Raw genomic sequence first — 17906 nt, forward strand, 5'->3', positions numbered from 1 at the left:
TCCTGTTTAATTACATTTAGTGGCTTCACTAGATTTAATAGATAATTAAAATAAGTTCCAAGTGTAGTGATTAACTTAAAACATATCAGCACATTTCCAGAGGGCTGGGTTAAGATATAATGGTGAAGGGTCTGGCATTCACTGAGGCAAATGTCATTTTTCTCTTCCTGCTTCTAGTACAGATGGAAGCAGTCTTGTTTTATCACCACTTTGTTCTACGCTTAGGGTGGTGATAGAGGCTCGTGTCACTCCAGTCCCATCTTCCTTAAAATCTCTGGGAAAGGCTGCAGACTCTCTCTCTGGTTTGATTTTGAAGGAAGGTGTTCTCCTATCAACGACATGCATCATCAGAAAATCAGGTACAACCCAGAGGAGTTGAAGTTACTCTGTACGTGTGAGAACTTGTTAGGCATCTAGCTCAGCAGCAAACATCGACCAAGCAGAGGGACTAGGATTTCACATCATAGTGTGTAAGATTTTTACAGACCCCAAATGCAACAGAGATTGATTTACGCTACAGGCCAGCTTTCTGAACTTGGCTGTGGCTTCATGTGGCTGTTTTCTGTCCTGTGGTTGGATCCTCAAAAAGCAGCCTTTGAGGGAAGCATTCTAACAGTACAGCTTTAGACAATTGGCTGGCTCTTTTACTAGAGACTGTTTTTTTTTTCAGACCCTGCTGGAGGGACTGGTCAAAGTAAAATCCAAAGCACCTATTGTAGGCTCCTGCTCTGATTCCGTCATCTGTTGGAATGTCTCTGTTGAGCATTGAGGTAACCCAGTCTTCAGAGCAGGTGCTTTCTTTAAACTCACTGCAGCACTTCACTGTCTTTCTTGGTCACACTATTTCTGTGACATTGATGACAGAGGAGCAGAACTTTTTGACCTCAGGACAATTTCCCTTTATAGGTGGCCGCCACATGAGCACAAACAGCACTGACATCTGTTCAGTCTAGAGGTACATAACACCTACCTCAGGAGTGAGCTTTTGCTGTTTAGTCTTTCAGCAGAGTCTCTGTCCTGAAAGTCCCACAGTCTTGTCTGGGAGGTCTCTGTGTTTGGAGCAAAAGGCTGCACCATTGCTGTGGAATGTGGTTTGTTACTGTGTCCTGCAGAGTCAAAGAACACAAATAAAAAACTTCTGAAGTAGTGTTAGAGGCAGATTTTGCCATTTCTGGATCCGTAACAGTTTTCTCTGAACATCATTGCAATCACTGTGCTCTGGTTTCCTTTCCAGTAAGCTACTGTCTAGTGGTGTCCAGAAAGAGATCTAGATTCAGAAGAAAAACTGTTGATCAAGATCCAAAGCAACTCCTTAATGAAAAGATGAATACTTAAGCAAGTATTGGTCAAGCCCTTGGACAAGGCTATTTCCTGCCAGCAGTACAACTGAAAGGCTGCCCTGCAAGGCACCCCAGCAGGTCATTAACATCGCAAGGTAGCCAGTTACTTGTGTGCTGCTGTCCAGCAGAGGCAAAAAGGACATGCCCCAGACTATGGACACCTCATTCTCTTCTCTTTGTCTTACCATCACTTGCTAAAACCACAGTTAATTCTGGAAGGAAGTGAGAATGTACCTATATTATTCTGTAGTGATTGCAGCCAATCCTCCATCAGTGTCCGAGAAGATGCTGCGAAGAAATACTCTGCCCCATCTCTCAGCCTGTACATAATGATAGGAGAAGGTGAATTCTAGTTAGTCTTGCCATGTACTTTCTGTCCTTGTGTAAGACATTTCAGCTATGCCTCCTAACAACATAGAGTCTTCGGTGGCTGTAGGCCGATACAACCATACAGGCAGCTGTGTAGGTTTTTATGACTGCACTTACCGCAACATGAAGGTGTTCTCTTTTCTGATGTAATTTACCAGCCTCTCACATTTGGCACCAGGAATGCTGAGGGACAGGACTGTGGGTACGTTCTGAAGGAGGATAAAATTAAACCAAAATGTCTTCTGCAACTTTTCTGCCAGGATTCAAATTCATACTGACCTGCAGGCTGACTACACACACATACCGTCTTCTGCTTCTAACTTTATAACTAAGATCACAGAACAGGAAGAACCACAGAGGAACACTGCACTACTGCACTGTATCGTGAAGACAATTTCTGAATAAGATACTTCTTTCAAGGAATATGCTTGAAAACTTCAGAGAGTTTATTATTCTGTCTTATAGTTGGTAGCAGTTGAACAATTGCAGAATTTTCACTCAGTTGACATTTGAAGAAAGAACTGATTACCCCAGACCCAAACCAAAGCAAATGTACCTCTATTTTCTTTTAAATACATTTTTACATAGATAAATGCAGAGATTACTAGAAAGAGTCAAACCCCAAATTACCTTAGATGCTTCTTTTTCATCATTATAGAAATCAAGCTTTAATCCATCAAGTTTTACGTAGAAGGATTTCCAAGACCTTGAACTTGGCTACAAGAATAGAAATGGTAATAAAATCCAATTATTAGCTATATATTTTATTGGAGTAGTGAAATCTTTCATGTGCAACTTCCACAGGAAGCCAGGAGCTGCCCATATTATGATCTTAGTAACTCTCTTCATCATGATTGTGTCCTAGAAAAATAGGACCTGCTGTAGTTTCTGGCATGGATGATTCAAGAAGGGTTTCTCTGTGAGACAGGACTGAACAAATGACATAACCCAGTGCAAGCAAGCTCTATGCCATGTTGTGGTTTGCAACATCATTGAGAGGAGGTGGGTGAGATGAATTAACCCAGAGTGATGGCTTTTGTTTCTACCTGTTGTCTTCCTGGAAGGAGCTGGTCTCTCTTTTCTAGGTATCCCTCCATGTGCTGGAGATTTGCAGAAACCTGGGACATGCAAGAACATTGCTGTTTAACTTTAAAATGGCCCTTAAATGTATGTTGCAATCTCTGAAGTCTTTCTAGATAAATTCCACACATAGAAACTGATCACTACTGCCTCTAGCCTTTACACTCACAGATCAGCTAGAAATCCTCTCTAGGCTGCAGTCACATCTCTGATACACTACCTAAATGAAGAGAATTCACATCCTCTTAGAACAATTTGCTCATTGAATTTGCTCTATCATAGTGTATTTTTTAGTGTTATTAAATACATTTTACAACTTAAATTGCTAAGGTTATTCATACCACCCCTGTAATAATACTGAGTTACACCAGTGTACAGTGTTGTACTCGCACACTTGGGTGTGTGATGAACACATTACTCTCAAAGTGCAAGCAGGGAAGGGAAAAATGTTACCTGTCCATGAGTAAACAATCAGTGCATTTCCTGCCAGGGTGAGCAAACTGGAGTTGCTGGTTCTAGTCTTGCACCAGGTCAGCTCTTTGGCAAGGGTGCCACTAAGTCCTACCTCTCTTTGACTTCTAAGCTGAGTGGACACAAAGCACCACACATAAAGGGTATGGGTAAATCGGCAGTATTGTTTCTTTGTGAGACAGCATCTCCTGGGTCTTGTTACGTGTCCTGCTGAGCATTCAGCAGCATGAATAACCAATAGTTTGGGAAAGAAAAACAGAAACCAGCACAGTTTTCAAGACCTAGACTATAAAGCTGAGCAAATAAAAGGTGCTTTTAAGGTATACCTAGCCGCTGAAGTCAACTCTCTTTTTGGAAAGTGTATGAACAGCAAAGGCACATAAAACATCTCCTACTGTCTTGGTCCATGAGTGTATCCACTGAAATACTCACTGTATAGTGCTTTTTGTGGCCTTCTTGTATTTCCTTACTTAAACTAGCACAGGGTAGCCGTTTTGCTAGGGGAGAGCCAGGAATTCCAGGGACTTACCGAATTTGCAGTCTCCAACCTCCCCTTGGAAGGGTTAGACAGCAGTAAGTCTGGCGATTGATCTAGTGACCTTTGGCTAGGCTTGGGTGGAGTTGCCATTAGTTTTGTCTCCAGGTTGGAGAGAGAGGAGCCTCCGGTACTCTTTTGCTGAGGTGATAAAAGGCCTGTGGCAAAGGACTCTGACAAACTGCTGCTGCGTCCTTGGCTTGTGGGAGTAGGAGATAAAGGAGAGCTTAAAGAACTGTGACTGTCCAAAGATGTAGCGCGTTGGCCCACCGGCTTCGGTGTAGGTGGAGTGATAATCTCACTGAGCCTCCTCTCAGCTTTCATTTCGGTTTTGTTGCTGCTCAGCATTTCTGGGACTCCCCCAGCACTGAGCTGCTGGAAAGTTGATGAGGACTTTTCAACAGGGGAGAAAATAGTTTCAAGTGGGGCCCTCCAGGACAGGCTGGGTAAGGGCACGGATGGCACTGGCGCTGTGCTCTTTATCTCTATCACTTTTGGCGGTGCATTCCTTTTGTCAGATGTTTTCCTTTTCAGAGAGGGAACCCGTAAAACTTTGCTTTTATCCTTCTGCTCGCTCTCTTCTGTGTCCACTTGTTTCAGAAGATTCCTCTCCCTCTGTAGAACACAGGTATTGCATTTTTTGAAATCACCTTCATTACATTCATGGGCATTGGCATTCTTTGAGTTAGAACTGACCTTAATTGCTATGTGCTGAGCGTTATTTTGTTGCCCAAACCTTGAATACTGATGGCAGTTAACCTCAAAAGCAGTGAGCCCTGCCTTTGCTAAGTTCTCTAGAAGCTGAGTCTTTTACAAGCTCTTGAGAAGCTGTGCTTCTCTTCTGTGGCACTCCTTTAAGTTTGCTGTAGGAATAGTGAGTATCGGGGTTTTTTGAATGGAATTTTAGAGTGGAGGACCTTTGTCCCTTCATTCAGCCAATCTGCAAGTCACTGAACAAAAAGCAGACTCAGCTAAGCTAATTTTCAGCCTAATGCCCAGCACAAAAGCTATGTTTTGCTGGCTATTTCCGGAAAATAATTTAAAGGACCCCCATTGAAACAGGATCTGGGATGCTGACTGAATATTTTTGGTACTTAATAGAATCCACTGTATAACTCTGATACCAGAACGAAAAAGGCCTATCTCTGCCTTGGTCTCCCTTTATTTTCAGCCCTTTGCCATCCTCCAGCACTGTCAGGGAGCTACATCTCACTACTGAAAGCCTCAATGAATCAAAATCTCTCCATCAGTACAGCAAGGAATCACCCTGTTTTCACAGCAATGCACACTACACACCCTTTTTGCTGCTCCTGGCAGGGGAAAGTTTCCACTTCTCCCCTAGAGCTTTTGCAAGCTGGCTGGGCTCTTTTGATCCAAGTACAAGTCTTGTCCTCAGCTGCTTCATCTGCAATAACTCGACTTTGGTCATGCATTCACTCCCTCTCAGCACAGGATTTCAGTCTTACATGGAGTGACTGAGCTCCAAACATTCAAGAACCCACTCATATGCAGCTCATTAACCTTCTATTTCTTACCTTAGTTTTCCTGCTGAGCTGAGCAAATTTCTCCTCTTGAGCTGCAAGCATCTTCTCAAAATCGTGGTGTTTCTTCAGTAATTCCTCTACTTCAGACACTGAATCCTGAATGGAAAAATTATCAGATACATAGGTCCAAAATCAAGTCTACCAAAGAGATTATGCTTACTATTGTCAGATTTACACGTTCTATTGAGCTAATGATGAGTCTGAAATTTTTGTATTTGAATGTCTAAGCCCTTGGTAGTGTGTGAAAAATCTTAATTTACACTTAAAGCTTTCAGTCTGTGAGCTGTACATAAAAAAAGAAGAGCTCAAAGAACAACCTTCTTTTTTGCTGCAAAGCTATGTGGAACCATGGCTTCCCACTATAACTGTTTACATACAGATTAAGTACTTGAATTCCAGCTTGTGCCCTAAAACACATGCACCTTAAACCTCTGTCTGGCTCTCTGCTTAGCTTTCAATACCTGAGTTTATGACATTGTTTTCCCATCTTACAAACCATCAGAAGAGAGTCAATATGAGGGAAAAACAAAACTATGGAAGGTGGTGTTTAAACGGGGATTTACAAGCTAGCTGTCAAACCATCTGTGCAGAACATTCCACCGCCCCACAGGAGGTGGTGGAAAACCCTTTTTCCTTTCAAAACAAGCTCTCAGCATGTCAGCGAAGGTTGAACCTTCTGCAAATTATCTTATTATGTGAAAAAATGGTCTGGAATTCTTCCCAGTCTTCTACCACCCCCTGGAGCCCAGCACTATGTCAAATGCAGCAGCTATCCTGGGCTCACTTCTGTAAGAGGACAGAGCTCCTGCCCTTTGTAATCTCAAGTGTGCGTTACTGTTTAGATTGTGATTAACTTCAGGCCCGAGCTGATACATGATGCAAGCACTCTGTATATACACTAGCAGGCATTTCAGTAGTGCTGCACTGCCTTTACTCACCCCATAGGTAGGATCTGAAAGAAAGCTTTCCTTGGCAGCCAGCCATGCTTCAGCTTGTTCTAGCTCTCTGCGGAGCAATTGTATCTCCCAGTTCTCCTCATATAACTCTTTCCTCATGTCCCAGCTCTCCTTCACCTTCTTCATGAGCTCTGACAGCTCTAACAGTTTTTCTTCAATCTAGAAAAATAACATTTGCAACGCCAGGAGGTGAAAAATCCAATCAGGGCTTCATGTCACAGCCAGCTAGCATGTAATTTGCTGTCATGATCCAAAAGATGACCTCTAGATAACTTTGTGCTGTTAACATAGTTTAGAAAGGATGTCTGAGTCCTCATATTTCTTACTTGAATTCATTCAGCCTGCATGTTGTACAGCTGTATATTATAATGGTATGTATATTCCACATACTCTATAAACAATATTCTGCTATATGTTTTCCCATGATGAAAATTTATACCCAGGCAATTTGTATATGACAAAATCAGTGAGAACAAGAAGATTCAGCAAATACATCCATTTATGGGAAGGCAACAACCGAACGCTTTACACTGGAAACTTCTCTAATGCTTTCTACAACAGAAGTGATGTAATCTTGCATAAATTCTGAAGGTGTTTTTGGTGGTGTGATATCTGGATCTGCAAGTATAAAGACAAGCTTCGGATCACTGCAGAGGTGAAAGTCTAAAGGTACATGGATAACAGGATCACACAAACTTTAACATTTTAGCCCCTTTGGCCTTATAACATTACTGAAGAATTACGTATCTGCTGGTGTACTCAGGGACATCAGTCCATCCTATAGTTGATTGCTTTGTGATGTATTTTTATCCCAGGTCTTGTGCAGTTAAAAGCTAGAAGCTCACTTATGTAGAACATCTTTTCTGTGGAGCAGTGATACCTCCCTACCCCCCACATATCCATAATCACTCCAGTGATTGTTCTTTTAAGGTCTGCTTCAAAATCAGTTTTTAGAAGAGAAGTAACTTTAAATAGGTATTTTCTTTTCTACATGCCACATGAAGACTGCACCTTTTATAGCAGATAACTTGATGTTCCTGTTTATTTCTTCTGTTTTGACATATAAAGCTGCAACTCCTTCCTGCTTAGTGTCTTTTTTGTTCACTCTTGTTTGTAATTCATTTAACTCATCAACACACCTCTGCCGACATGAAATGTCCATTCTTCATCAGGTCACCTCCTGCCCGCTGCATTTCTTCATATTTTAGCCATTGCTTCTTTATCTCACGCTTGTATTCCTCATGACGCTTGATAAGCAGTTCAGCTCCCAGGACATCGTTCGCCAGCTCCTCAGATATCACTAGTGCATGCATCTCATTGGCCCAGGCCCTACAGGGTAAAGTCAAAAGGGAGAAAAGGGAAGGAATCCGAGTCTGTCGATTGTCCAGGAATCCCATGGCTGTGGTACATGTGTACAGACTTCTATTGCTCATGAAATATATGAACATACAAATACAATGATAAGGGTTTACTCAATCACCTATGCATTTTTATACCTGATATAGTATTCCCAGGGCTGTTTCAATAAACAGCTTGTGAGAAGGGTAGCTGCAGCACCTATACATACTGAAGCACTGCGCATTCAAATTCTCAGTGAGGACTGTAACTGCAAATGCCAAGGCTGTACACATTCACAGCGCTTTTACTCCTGGTACAGGGACACAGAGACTAACCTAATCACTAAGTGTGAAAGTACTTCATGGGCATACAGAACACACATGCAAAGAAACATACTGAGAGATACTTTTCAAGGAAAATTTTCTACTCCATGAGCCTCAACTGGCATAAACCAATGCATCTTGGTTTACCTGAGCTCAGGATCTATCCCTTAGCATAGTAAGTGTCTAACAGTCAGTGGTAGCTAGTGTCTTTCTATTTCTAATCCATGGATTAACTCTTTCATTAACTACACTGAATTAAAGATTTCCTTTTTTCCTTCTGTAAAAAAAAATCCCTTTTAAATAACACAATTTTCCCTGAATAGGAATGGGCAGAAAAGTGTGTGCATATGAGCAATGGCATTAAATACATGTGTACAAACCACTTTCAGCACTTGAGCAAGTAAGTGCAAACCTGTTCTAGAAAGTTATCTTTAATGTAGTTGCTTTGACTCTGAGAAAAAGGGGCACTAGTGTCTCTACAGGTGTACAAATTACTTGACCATCTAGCAGAGACTCTCCCATCTTCCTACAGAATCAACAGTACTTTCAGTTGGAATTGTGAGACTACAAATCTATCCAGAATGACCAAATACTCCAAGACTGTTTGGGAAATAGTCTAAAAATGTTCTGTCAAATGGTTTGCCATGCACGCTGTGCTGGAGTGGCATGGTCACCTCTTGATGCGTGGCAGATTCTGTGAGCCACTGTTGAGAAAATGGCATGTAATTTATTCACACAGATTTGCAAGCAAGCTGTAGAGCACCTGGGACAGGAGTCAAATAACTAACGTGTCATTTAGAAGATCCTATATGGGAAAGACAAGAAAAAAGGCCCACTGCCAAACTCAAGGGGCCAACACATACATCAGCTCCCTGCAGTCATTGAAGTAGAGCTGGACTTGTTCTGCCTGGCTCAGTCTTGCTTTCCTCTCCAGAAACTTCTTGTCCAGGTTTTCCCAGCACTCATCCACATCTGTGAGTCTCTCCATGATGTTTTCCTTGACTTGAGGGTATGTGCGGCTGAGGTGCCAAGCCTCTCCCCGAATCCGTTCCAGCTCTTTCATGATGGCTCCTAGATCTCTCTGGAACAGAGTTGGAAGGGACTGTAAGACCAAGTCACTATTTACATCTATCAAAAGCAGATTTTTGAGGTGGTGTATGTTTTTAATAACCACTGGCTGCACAAAGGCTAGAGACTCTCTCAAGACCTTTCCTCTGAGGTTTGTCCTAATGCCTTGTAACATTCATCATCAAACATCAAAGAATCTTCTTTAAATGTGACACAGTGATTATTTGGTATGTGTGGAGCTGAAGTCTCTTGTAGTTCAGGTGACACCTTTGTAATTATAATTAGGAATAGATTTTAGAAGAGAATCTCATCCTTAGAAGCAAAAACATTAATAATATGATATCACAATGTGAAAAACAGGAGGAAAAGGCCTTCTATGAAGCACTAAGAATATTTCAGGGTGCAATTAATTTATCTTTTGTTGTTGGCAAAACAGGCATTTGGGAGGATTTCAAATCAAGCATCAATCCCTTTTTTATTCCTGTCATTTATGCATTTCTGCCACTGCTTCATGACTGATCCCCTTACCTTTACTCCCTCAAGCTGGCTGAGAAGTGTTTGTACACCTGGAAGATCATATCCATAATCTTCTATATCCACCACTGCCTCTTTTTCCTGCATCCAGCCCTTTACTTCATCTACATCATGATCATACTGGTGAACTTGCTGGGCTGCTCTTAGATTCTGGAATAAATAAATAATTTAATGATAATACTATATATCATGTCTGCAGCACAAAAAAAGGACAACCCTAATATGTCCTAATGCAGTACCAACTGAACAGGAGCAGTAGTGAAATACCTTCCCAATTAAGTCACCTAAAAGTGGGGTTTTCAAGCTAGCCTAATTTTCCCAAGTTCTCTTCATCAAGAAATAGATAGCTCCAAGGAAAAATTTATCCCTGCGTAAGATGAAGGATCAAGATGGAGAGCATGAATTGACCCCTAAAGGTAGGTTTCTCAACCACAGAAAGCACCCTAATAAACTCGCTTGGAATAGAGACCTGCACTGCAAACAGTGAAAGTAAGCACAGCCAAGTGAAAATTAGGTTTTTCTGAAATGAAAGAATTAAAAAATATTCTAATACTATTTTACATTCAAACTGTATATTAACAATTTCCATGCAGGTACTGCTACTAGCAGCTTGAGCTACTTCATTAGCAGAACGTGCATGTAACAGTAGTGCAAAAGAGAGTTGAGGACAGCTGACATTTTTTGTTCCCCTCAAAGCAAACAAAAATGTTGAATTCTGTGTGTCCTCTCGGCTTTTCCAAATCCATCTATGACTGCAGTTTCAAGAGACAGGATGAAATGATTTAACAGCTGACTGCTGCCAAAAAGAAGGGCTTCTGGCTGTGTCCTCTATCACCCTCTCTCCCTTACCCCTTCTTGGACTTAAGGTAACTAAATCAGCAAAAATCTGGAGAGTTTTTGTCTTGTTTAATAAGCTGAAGTAGTTCAATGAAGAGTCTGATAATTGCCAGAGCCAGCCTCCTGTTAGGGGTGGTAAACCATTAGTGTGGTTTAGTTTTTCAAGAAACCAGAGCTAGCAGTGAATTAAGGAAAACAGAATTACGCTAGGCTGATAAATATCTTTCAAGTATAAGCCTTGCCAGGAGCAGTGGGGTAAGCAGTGGCTGTAAAGGGAAATGGATCAAGAAAGAACAGAACAGAATACACCCATTGCTTTTATAAACTTTGTGTTTCAACATGAGCAATGGACTGGTTTCGGAAAGGAAGAAGGACGTGAGAAACTGCTGGGAATTCAGTGCCCAGTTTTTCTTGCAATCCTACCTCTGTCCTTGTCTGGATGGCATGGCAAAGCTTCTCCCACATCTCATTGATTTGCTTTGTTCTCTTCTGGATAATGTCCATCTTGCTGTGGCCCTCCTTCTCTAGTTTAGATGCTAACTCATGTAAGGAGACAACTCTGGACTGTCCCAGAGGTTTCACCTCGTTTACAAAATCTTTAAACTTTTTCTCCAGCACCTGCAGGATAAATGGGGACAAAGATTTAGATATAAGAATTTCTGCCTACCTTTATGAGAGAGGCAGAAGGAATTACTTTCTCTGTACTGCATAATACAAAAGCTACATATTGCAGTCTACAAGTGCAAATCGTGATAAACCAAGACAATCTGGAGGCAGAAGAAGGCATCTATTATCTTGATCATTTAACATTTTCATTCACAGAGAAAATTCACCCACATCCTGACATGCTGCCCAGATCAAAAGCTGAAACACATAACCTGCAACAGTTGAGGAGTGGACATTATGAATTATAATTCTTTGCATTGTGTGCCCTGAGCAGAAACTTCTCCTTGAAATCAGCAGCTAGAGGTGTGGGTGCTGCATCCCAGAGTTTTCCACTGAAATTATTACAAGACCATGGCCCTGGTCATGGCAAATCTTTAAAGCTGTGTTAAGTTTATAATCAGAAGCAGCAGTGACGTGTGCGGACCTCACCTTATCCCAAGAAAAATCTAACTTTCTTATGTACCTACTTTTTCTGTTGGAGGATGTTACCTCAGAGAGCCGTGTATAAGCAGACAGAAACCAGTCTAACTTCTTCCTGTAGACATAACTGGTTTGCTTTACTTTTGTCACTGTATCACACTTCACCATCAGCAGCTACACAAAACCTGCAGCACATATGTTCCTGCTTTGCCACACAATACATACAATACCTTTTCTTTTCTTTTACCTCAACACCATCTAAGTCCTGTCCATAGTCATCGGACTCTGCTACAGACTGTTTGCTGGAAAGCCATGCTTCCACCAGCTGGAATTCTCTTTCAAACTGGTAGATCTGGAATTGTTCTTGTAGGCGTTTTCTCTGGATCTCAGCTTTCTGTAGGAGAGACTTATAGTCTGCTAGGATCCCCTGGAGCTTTGAAAGTATGGTTGGACTGCAAAGAACAAGAATCACAAGGTGTGTCTTTGTTCTATTGCTCTTTTTGAACATCGTCTTTTCTGACAGATCGAACTTGCAACACCTTCAAAATACAGAAGCAACCAGATAACATCATGAAGTGAGTTATGCGGAGCTGTTAAAACCAGCTAGTTCAGGAAATTAAAATATCATCTCATACAAACTGTTGCTGTGTTGACTTCCTGGCAGTGAAAAACGGAACTGTCAAGAACGTCTGTTTCCTGTCCCAAGCACAGCAGTTTTTGAATCTTTATGGTAAATGAGAGCTAGACAGTTCCTGGGAATAGACAATGGACAACGCAGCTGATCTGCATTAATTGTCCTGCTGTTAAGAACCAACAGTCATGAAAACATTACAACAATCGTCAAGTTTTTTGGGGACAGAGTGTGTGAGATGGTGGTGAATGAAGGACTGATGTCCCCGAAGTTGTATTTCTGAGCAAACCCTCAAACAGAGACTGAAGTCTGAACTTTTCTGTATTTGCCTTCTCTAGGCGTTTCTGTTAGACCTGGAGCAAAAGCCTGCTTTCACTTGCCTACCTCTCTGGGCTGTCTTTGTTAATTAGGCTGGCACCTGCCTCCTGTACTTTCTCAATCCGGGGCCTGAAACCATCCATGTCCAGCTTGATAGCTTCAAGTTTACGAAGTAAGGCTTGTGTGGATTCTTCATTCTTCCCATAATCAGAGGTCTCCAGAAGGAAACTCCTCTCTGCCAGCCATGCCTCCACCTCCAGTAGCTGTACAAAATACAGGAATAAGCATGGACACAGCTGAGATTTAGGTCAAGGCAAAGAAAACTGGAAAGCAGTGGTGCCCAAAAAGACACATCAGTGAAAACAGAGAGGGGCTTATGTGCCACTCTGTAAGGAAGAAACTTAACAAAATGTGAACCCAGAACCCATGAATTACAGTTACATGTTTATCCCTCACTGTAGTTGGAAAAGTAAATGTTATTTCTCTGCTGTACATTTACCAGATATGACAAATCAAGACAGTATGACTTTTGCTCCTAACTCAGCACTCGCATCCATTCAACAACATAGGTAGTGGTTCTTTTAAATGAAAACAGGCCAAACTAAGTCTCTCATAAACCATCTTTATACCTCATTCAGGAACAGATGGGCCTCATAAGACTGCATGAGCCGCTGTCTCCTCTCTTGAGCTTCTGCCTTCAAGGTTTCTACAGATGTCTCAAGCTCTTTTAGATGCTCCATGATCTTGCGAGAGGCTGAGTGGCCTCCTCTTACCAGTTTCTGCCCTGTACTAAGCACTGCCTTGGTCAAAGCATCCCGACTGCTTATCTCATTCTCCAAATTCTGGAAAGAACAGAGAATAAAATGACAGACTGAAAATAAAAGCTATGGATATTTTTATAGCAGATAATGTAGTCATGTAATTCCATTCTAAATTCGTTTTTTATACAGAAAGATGGATCAGAGGTGCAAAGTCTGAGTGAATGCTCGAAGCAGGGTGGAGGAGTTTTTTGGGGTGAAGTAGTGAGTATAGAAATGAAATATAGATGTGAAGTTTGGACCTTGGTGTGCATTCCCAAGGGAGGGAAAGATTCTAATCACAAACCTCTCATCTGTCGAGTCACTTAAATACATGCACTTCTATCCCATCACATGGTGTTTCTTGATTTACAATGTGTCTAGGGAAGAGCAATCAATTCACCTACTCATCAGTATTTATCACTTGCCTAGGCCTTTGTAGAAGATGCAGCTTTGCATAACAGCCATTGCAAACACTGTGGGTACACATTCTACCAGGTAATCAAGAGGAAAAGGAGAGAAGAAAACTTCCTGAACCAATTCTCAAAGACTTTACTTGAAATTGATTTTTGAAGACTGGTAGGTTTTAAAACCATATGCATACCTCCATACACACCCTCATATGATATTTGCATGGGTGGGCAAGGAGGATGCCAATTTGTATGTGGGCAGAGGTGGATTCCACAGCTAACTGCCTGAGCACGTTGAGTACAACCAAACCAAACCCCACCATTTTACAGTTGCTCTGTTTCTTTTCATAGCTATAAAACAGGCAGTTTCAGCATTAGACTGCAGAGTTCTGTAATGCAGAAGAGATGCCCTTTGTGAGGAGAGGAGCTGCTTTTTCAACTGAAGTATCAGACTTGGCTGGAAAAGAGCTCTGATTCTAATCATGCTTTTAAGTCCCCCCTATTAATTTCAAGACAGCCACTATGTTGTTGAAAAGTGACACTGTATTTGACCCCAGCAGAACGGAATCCAGTGGCAAAGATCATAAAACGCCTTGTGCTGTGTATTAATAATAAGCTAGCAGCATGAAGACCAACTTTGCAGTTGAACATTTAGGAACGTGTATGCACAGTACTTAATTTCTAACAAAAGAAATAATAAAAGAAATCCAAAAAGTGGGAGGGAAGGGAGGGAGAGGAAACTCTGTCCCAAGCCAAGCAGCTGTGTGTACACATATTGTATTTGTGTGCAAATGCAGCTTAGCGAGACAGTATTTATTCATCTTAGGTTACAGAATCATAGAATCATAGAATAGTTAGGGTTGGAAAGGACCTTAAGATCATCCAGTTCCAACCCCCCTGCTGTGGGCAGGGACACCTTACACTAAATCATATCACCCAAGGCCTTGTCCAACCTGGCCTTGAACACTGCCAGGGATGGAGCATTCACAGTCTCCCTGGGCAACCCATTCCAGTGCCTCACCCCCCTAACAGGATAGAATTTCCTCCTTATATCCAATCTAAACTTCCCCTGTTTCAGTTTTAACCTGTTACCCCTTGTCCTGTCACTACAGTCCCTAATGAAGAGTCCCTCCCCAGCATCCCTATAGGCCCCCTTCAGATACTGGAAGGCTGCTAGGAGGTCTCCACTCAGCCTTCTCTTCTCCAGGCTCAACAGCCTCAACTTCCTCAGCCTGTCTTCATACAGGAGGTGCTCCAGTCCCTGATCATCCTCGTGGCCTCCTCTGGACTTGTTCCAACAGTTCCATGTCCTTTTTATGTTGAGGACACCAGAACTGCACACAGTACTCCAGGTGAGGTCTCACAAGAGCAGAGTAGAGGGGCAGGATCACCTCCTTCGACCTGCTGGTCACGCTCCTTTTGATGCAGCCCAGGATACGGTTGGCTTTCTGGGCTGCGAGCGCACACTGAAGCCGACTTATGTTCATTTTCTCATCGACCAACACCCCCAAGTCCTTCTCCACAGGGCTGCTCTGAATCTTTTCTCTGCCCAACCTGTAGCTGTGCCTTGGATTGCTCCGACCCAGGTGTAGGACCTTGCACTTGGCTTGGTTAAACTTCATGAGGTTGACACATTTCATGTTCAATCTCTTTGGTGGTAACAAATCAAGAACTGCAAACCTGGCTCACTAACACAAACAACAGAGGGTGGAACTGATAGTATATTCAGTTCTGGACCGTTAGGTTACCTCTGACATCTCATTACCTGTAAGCCAACATTAAAAAAGAAGTGTAGAGACTCTGGCTACTAAAATATTGAGAAGTCAAAGCTGATATCTTAATCCTGCTTCCAGAAGAATATGAAATAAAATGGCAGGAAAAATTGGCATTTTATTATACACTGGTATTATGGTCTGTATCTCCCATTCTTGCAGTTCATTGAAATATCCTGAGGCCTGGCCAATTAACAGAAAGAAAAATGCTGCCTAAAGCAGTATCTCCACTGTTCCTTCAGTTAGCCCAAATATTTCCTCAGTTCAAACATTCCTTTCTACTGTGACCTTACCACGTCAATCAGTTCATCTTTTGTTTTTTGAGGTAGGAGGAGTAATTTTGCACAAAACATTTATACTTTTAACTGTGATGAAACAAGCTTTTTGCTCTTACTGCCTTAGCTCAAAATCACCAACTGCATCTTACATACAAATTTGTAACAAATATGAGAATCACACTGAACACTAAGAAGGTGCAAACTATTCAGAATATACCCATGGGTCTTAATCAGGAATATTCTGGAAGATGTATTTAGAAACATTTTATAGTTCTTCATTAGATTGTGAGTATACCTCAGATAAATCAACTTTTTAAGAGGCTTCATCCCTGTGCTCGTATGTTCCCTGTAGCAGTCTTGACATTTTACCCTGGGGGCATTGCACAATTTTTGTAAGTTCAGATTTTTATCTGTAGACATGCAGATGGCATCAAACCCTTGGGCTTACTCTCTCTCTCTGTATATATATATATATATATATATATATATATATATATACGCATATATCACACACTCCCACTTTGTAAGTTCTTCTGTCTTTCCTAGCCCTGTTGCAGATTGCACGTATTTTCTCCAGAGACACTCGACTTGGGCTGTCATATTTGCTAACATTAAATACCAATAGCTGCTGGAAACTTTTAGTTGGATTTTTTTTTCCTTCCACCTCATATTTGCAAAGAGACAGTGCTCTTTGCTAAAAACGATCAGGAAGGCAGATGCTGGTTTGTTGGTATTTGAGATGGCAGCGTTCCAGGCACTGCTTTCTTTGATGGCCCACCTGAACCTTGTGAAATAATTCAGCAGCTATCTTGAAAGCTACTGCTGGAATGAAAGTCAGGTAAAGATCATCATAATATCCTGTTAACTCCCTCCAGAGGAGAAAGAGTTCTGGGGAAAGATGTTTTCCCAGGAGCTCATCCCGAGACATCTGAGCAATGAACTTGCTTGGATGTACTTACTGAGTTTCAAAGCATATTTGTTAGATCCTCTCTTGCCCAAAGAAGCTATGACTGCATGTACAACAGTTTGTAAAATCTATTTTGCATTGCAAAGGCCAGGTTTTGAACTTAATTCATAGGAAGAGCCAATGTGTTTGCAGAAAAACATATGGTGTGGTACCTATACCAGTGCAATGGTAAGCAGCATGGAAACCTATGTCGTCAAGTCATGGACACATCCTTCAAAAAATGTCATTATTATTAGACAAGGATAAGATTAATCCCTGGCATCATGAGTCCTGTTAGCCAAAGCACACCAGATGGAAGCTTGCCAGAGGCAAACTGAGTTCCATGTTCTCTCTGATTCTAAAGACTGAGAACGGTTCTCATGTGATGTTACCTGGTGCTTTTCTTGTAGACTCTGAACTGTTGACAGGGACTGGCCATAATCCTTGGAGGAAGCCATGGGGAGCTTCTCATGAACCCAGGCTAATTCCTCATCAACATCTCGGAAGAACTGGTACTGCAGTCTGCTTGCCTCCAGACTCCTACGTCTCTCCTGCAGAGGATCATGTAGACTTTTGTATCTGCAGGATTTGAAGGGAACACAGGAGGAGCACAGATCAGTAAGGAATGAATACAAAATGCTCTTATCAGAATGATGTAGAGAAGGAAAGGAAAAAAGTATGCAGATAAGAAAAAGGCTGATAAAAGTAGGAAAAAGATAGTAGGAGACAGGCTGGGCACTCACACACCTCTGCACCAGTTGATCCACTCTCTCTTCTAGTTCATCAGCAAGGAAATGTTTCTCTTTCTGGAATTGCTGAGCTGTGACCATGAGCTCTTGCAGCCGGTCCCTATGGCCAGCAACATCTTCCTCCAGTTCCTCTTGTTTTTTCAGGTGACTGTTCAAAACCACTAGATCATTGTTACTATACGGTACTTTCAATTCATTTTCCACATCTTCCAACCATTTCTCCATATCCTCTACACTTCTCTGAAAATGAAGGCCCTGAAGACAAGCAAGAAAAAAGGTCATTTAAATCTTTAGGACAGGCAACATAATATAAAAATCTAGGCCACTTTCAGTAAGAACTACACACACACATGGAAAAGCTTCCCTCTGCTCAGCAAACATTTCCCAGATAGGATGGCAGTCCAAATGAAGAAGAGAATTCAGTCAAAGTGAGCACAAGAACAATGCAGAGAACATCAAGAGCTAATATTACTTGTGATGCACAAGAACAAATGATGGACACAGTACCTTAAAAGGAAGCCATT

General features: G+C 41.8%; 1 protein-coding gene across 1 annotated transcript in view; it reads right to left on the reverse strand.

The window, feature by feature from the left end:
• The window catches only part of SPTBN5 (spectrin beta, non-erythrocytic 5), a 94156-nt gene continuing 76250 nt past the window's right edge, over nucleotides 1-17906 (reverse strand). Inside the window, exons 51-68 of the mRNA XM_061462355.1 lie at nucleotides 17381-17637; nucleotides 17026-17212; nucleotides 13060-13272; nucleotides 12497-12693; nucleotides 11729-11933; nucleotides 10819-11013; nucleotides 9553-9708; nucleotides 8820-9037; nucleotides 7435-7624; nucleotides 6278-6454; nucleotides 5331-5435; nucleotides 3790-4410; nucleotides 2756-2827; nucleotides 2340-2426; nucleotides 1827-1918; nucleotides 1575-1660; nucleotides 971-1106; nucleotides 1-328 (exon numbers count right to left, since the gene is read on the reverse strand). Of these exons, the coding sequence (XP_061318339.1) occupies nucleotides 154-328; nucleotides 971-1106; nucleotides 1575-1660; nucleotides 1827-1918; nucleotides 2340-2426; nucleotides 2756-2827; nucleotides 3790-4410; nucleotides 5331-5435; nucleotides 6278-6454; nucleotides 7435-7624; nucleotides 8820-9037; nucleotides 9553-9708; nucleotides 10819-11013; nucleotides 11729-11933; nucleotides 12497-12693; nucleotides 13060-13272; nucleotides 17026-17212; nucleotides 17381-17637 (3369 nt within the window). The 3' untranslated portion in view covers nucleotides 1-153. The remainder of the gene's footprint in view (nucleotides 329-970; nucleotides 1107-1574; nucleotides 1661-1826; nucleotides 1919-2339; nucleotides 2427-2755; nucleotides 2828-3789; nucleotides 4411-5330; nucleotides 5436-6277; nucleotides 6455-7434; nucleotides 7625-8819; nucleotides 9038-9552; nucleotides 9709-10818; nucleotides 11014-11728; nucleotides 11934-12496; nucleotides 12694-13059; nucleotides 13273-17025; nucleotides 17213-17380; nucleotides 17638-17906) is intronic.

This window comes from Pezoporus flaviventris, unplaced genomic scaffold (genome assembly GCF_033815535.1).
Source record: "Pezoporus flaviventris isolate CSIRO_AGI_PZ_B2104156 unplaced genomic scaffold, CSIRO_AGI_Pfla_v1 ptg000035l, whole genome shotgun sequence".
Classification (NCBI taxonomy): domain Eukaryota; kingdom Metazoa; phylum Chordata; class Aves; order Psittaciformes; family Psittacidae; genus Pezoporus; species Pezoporus flaviventris.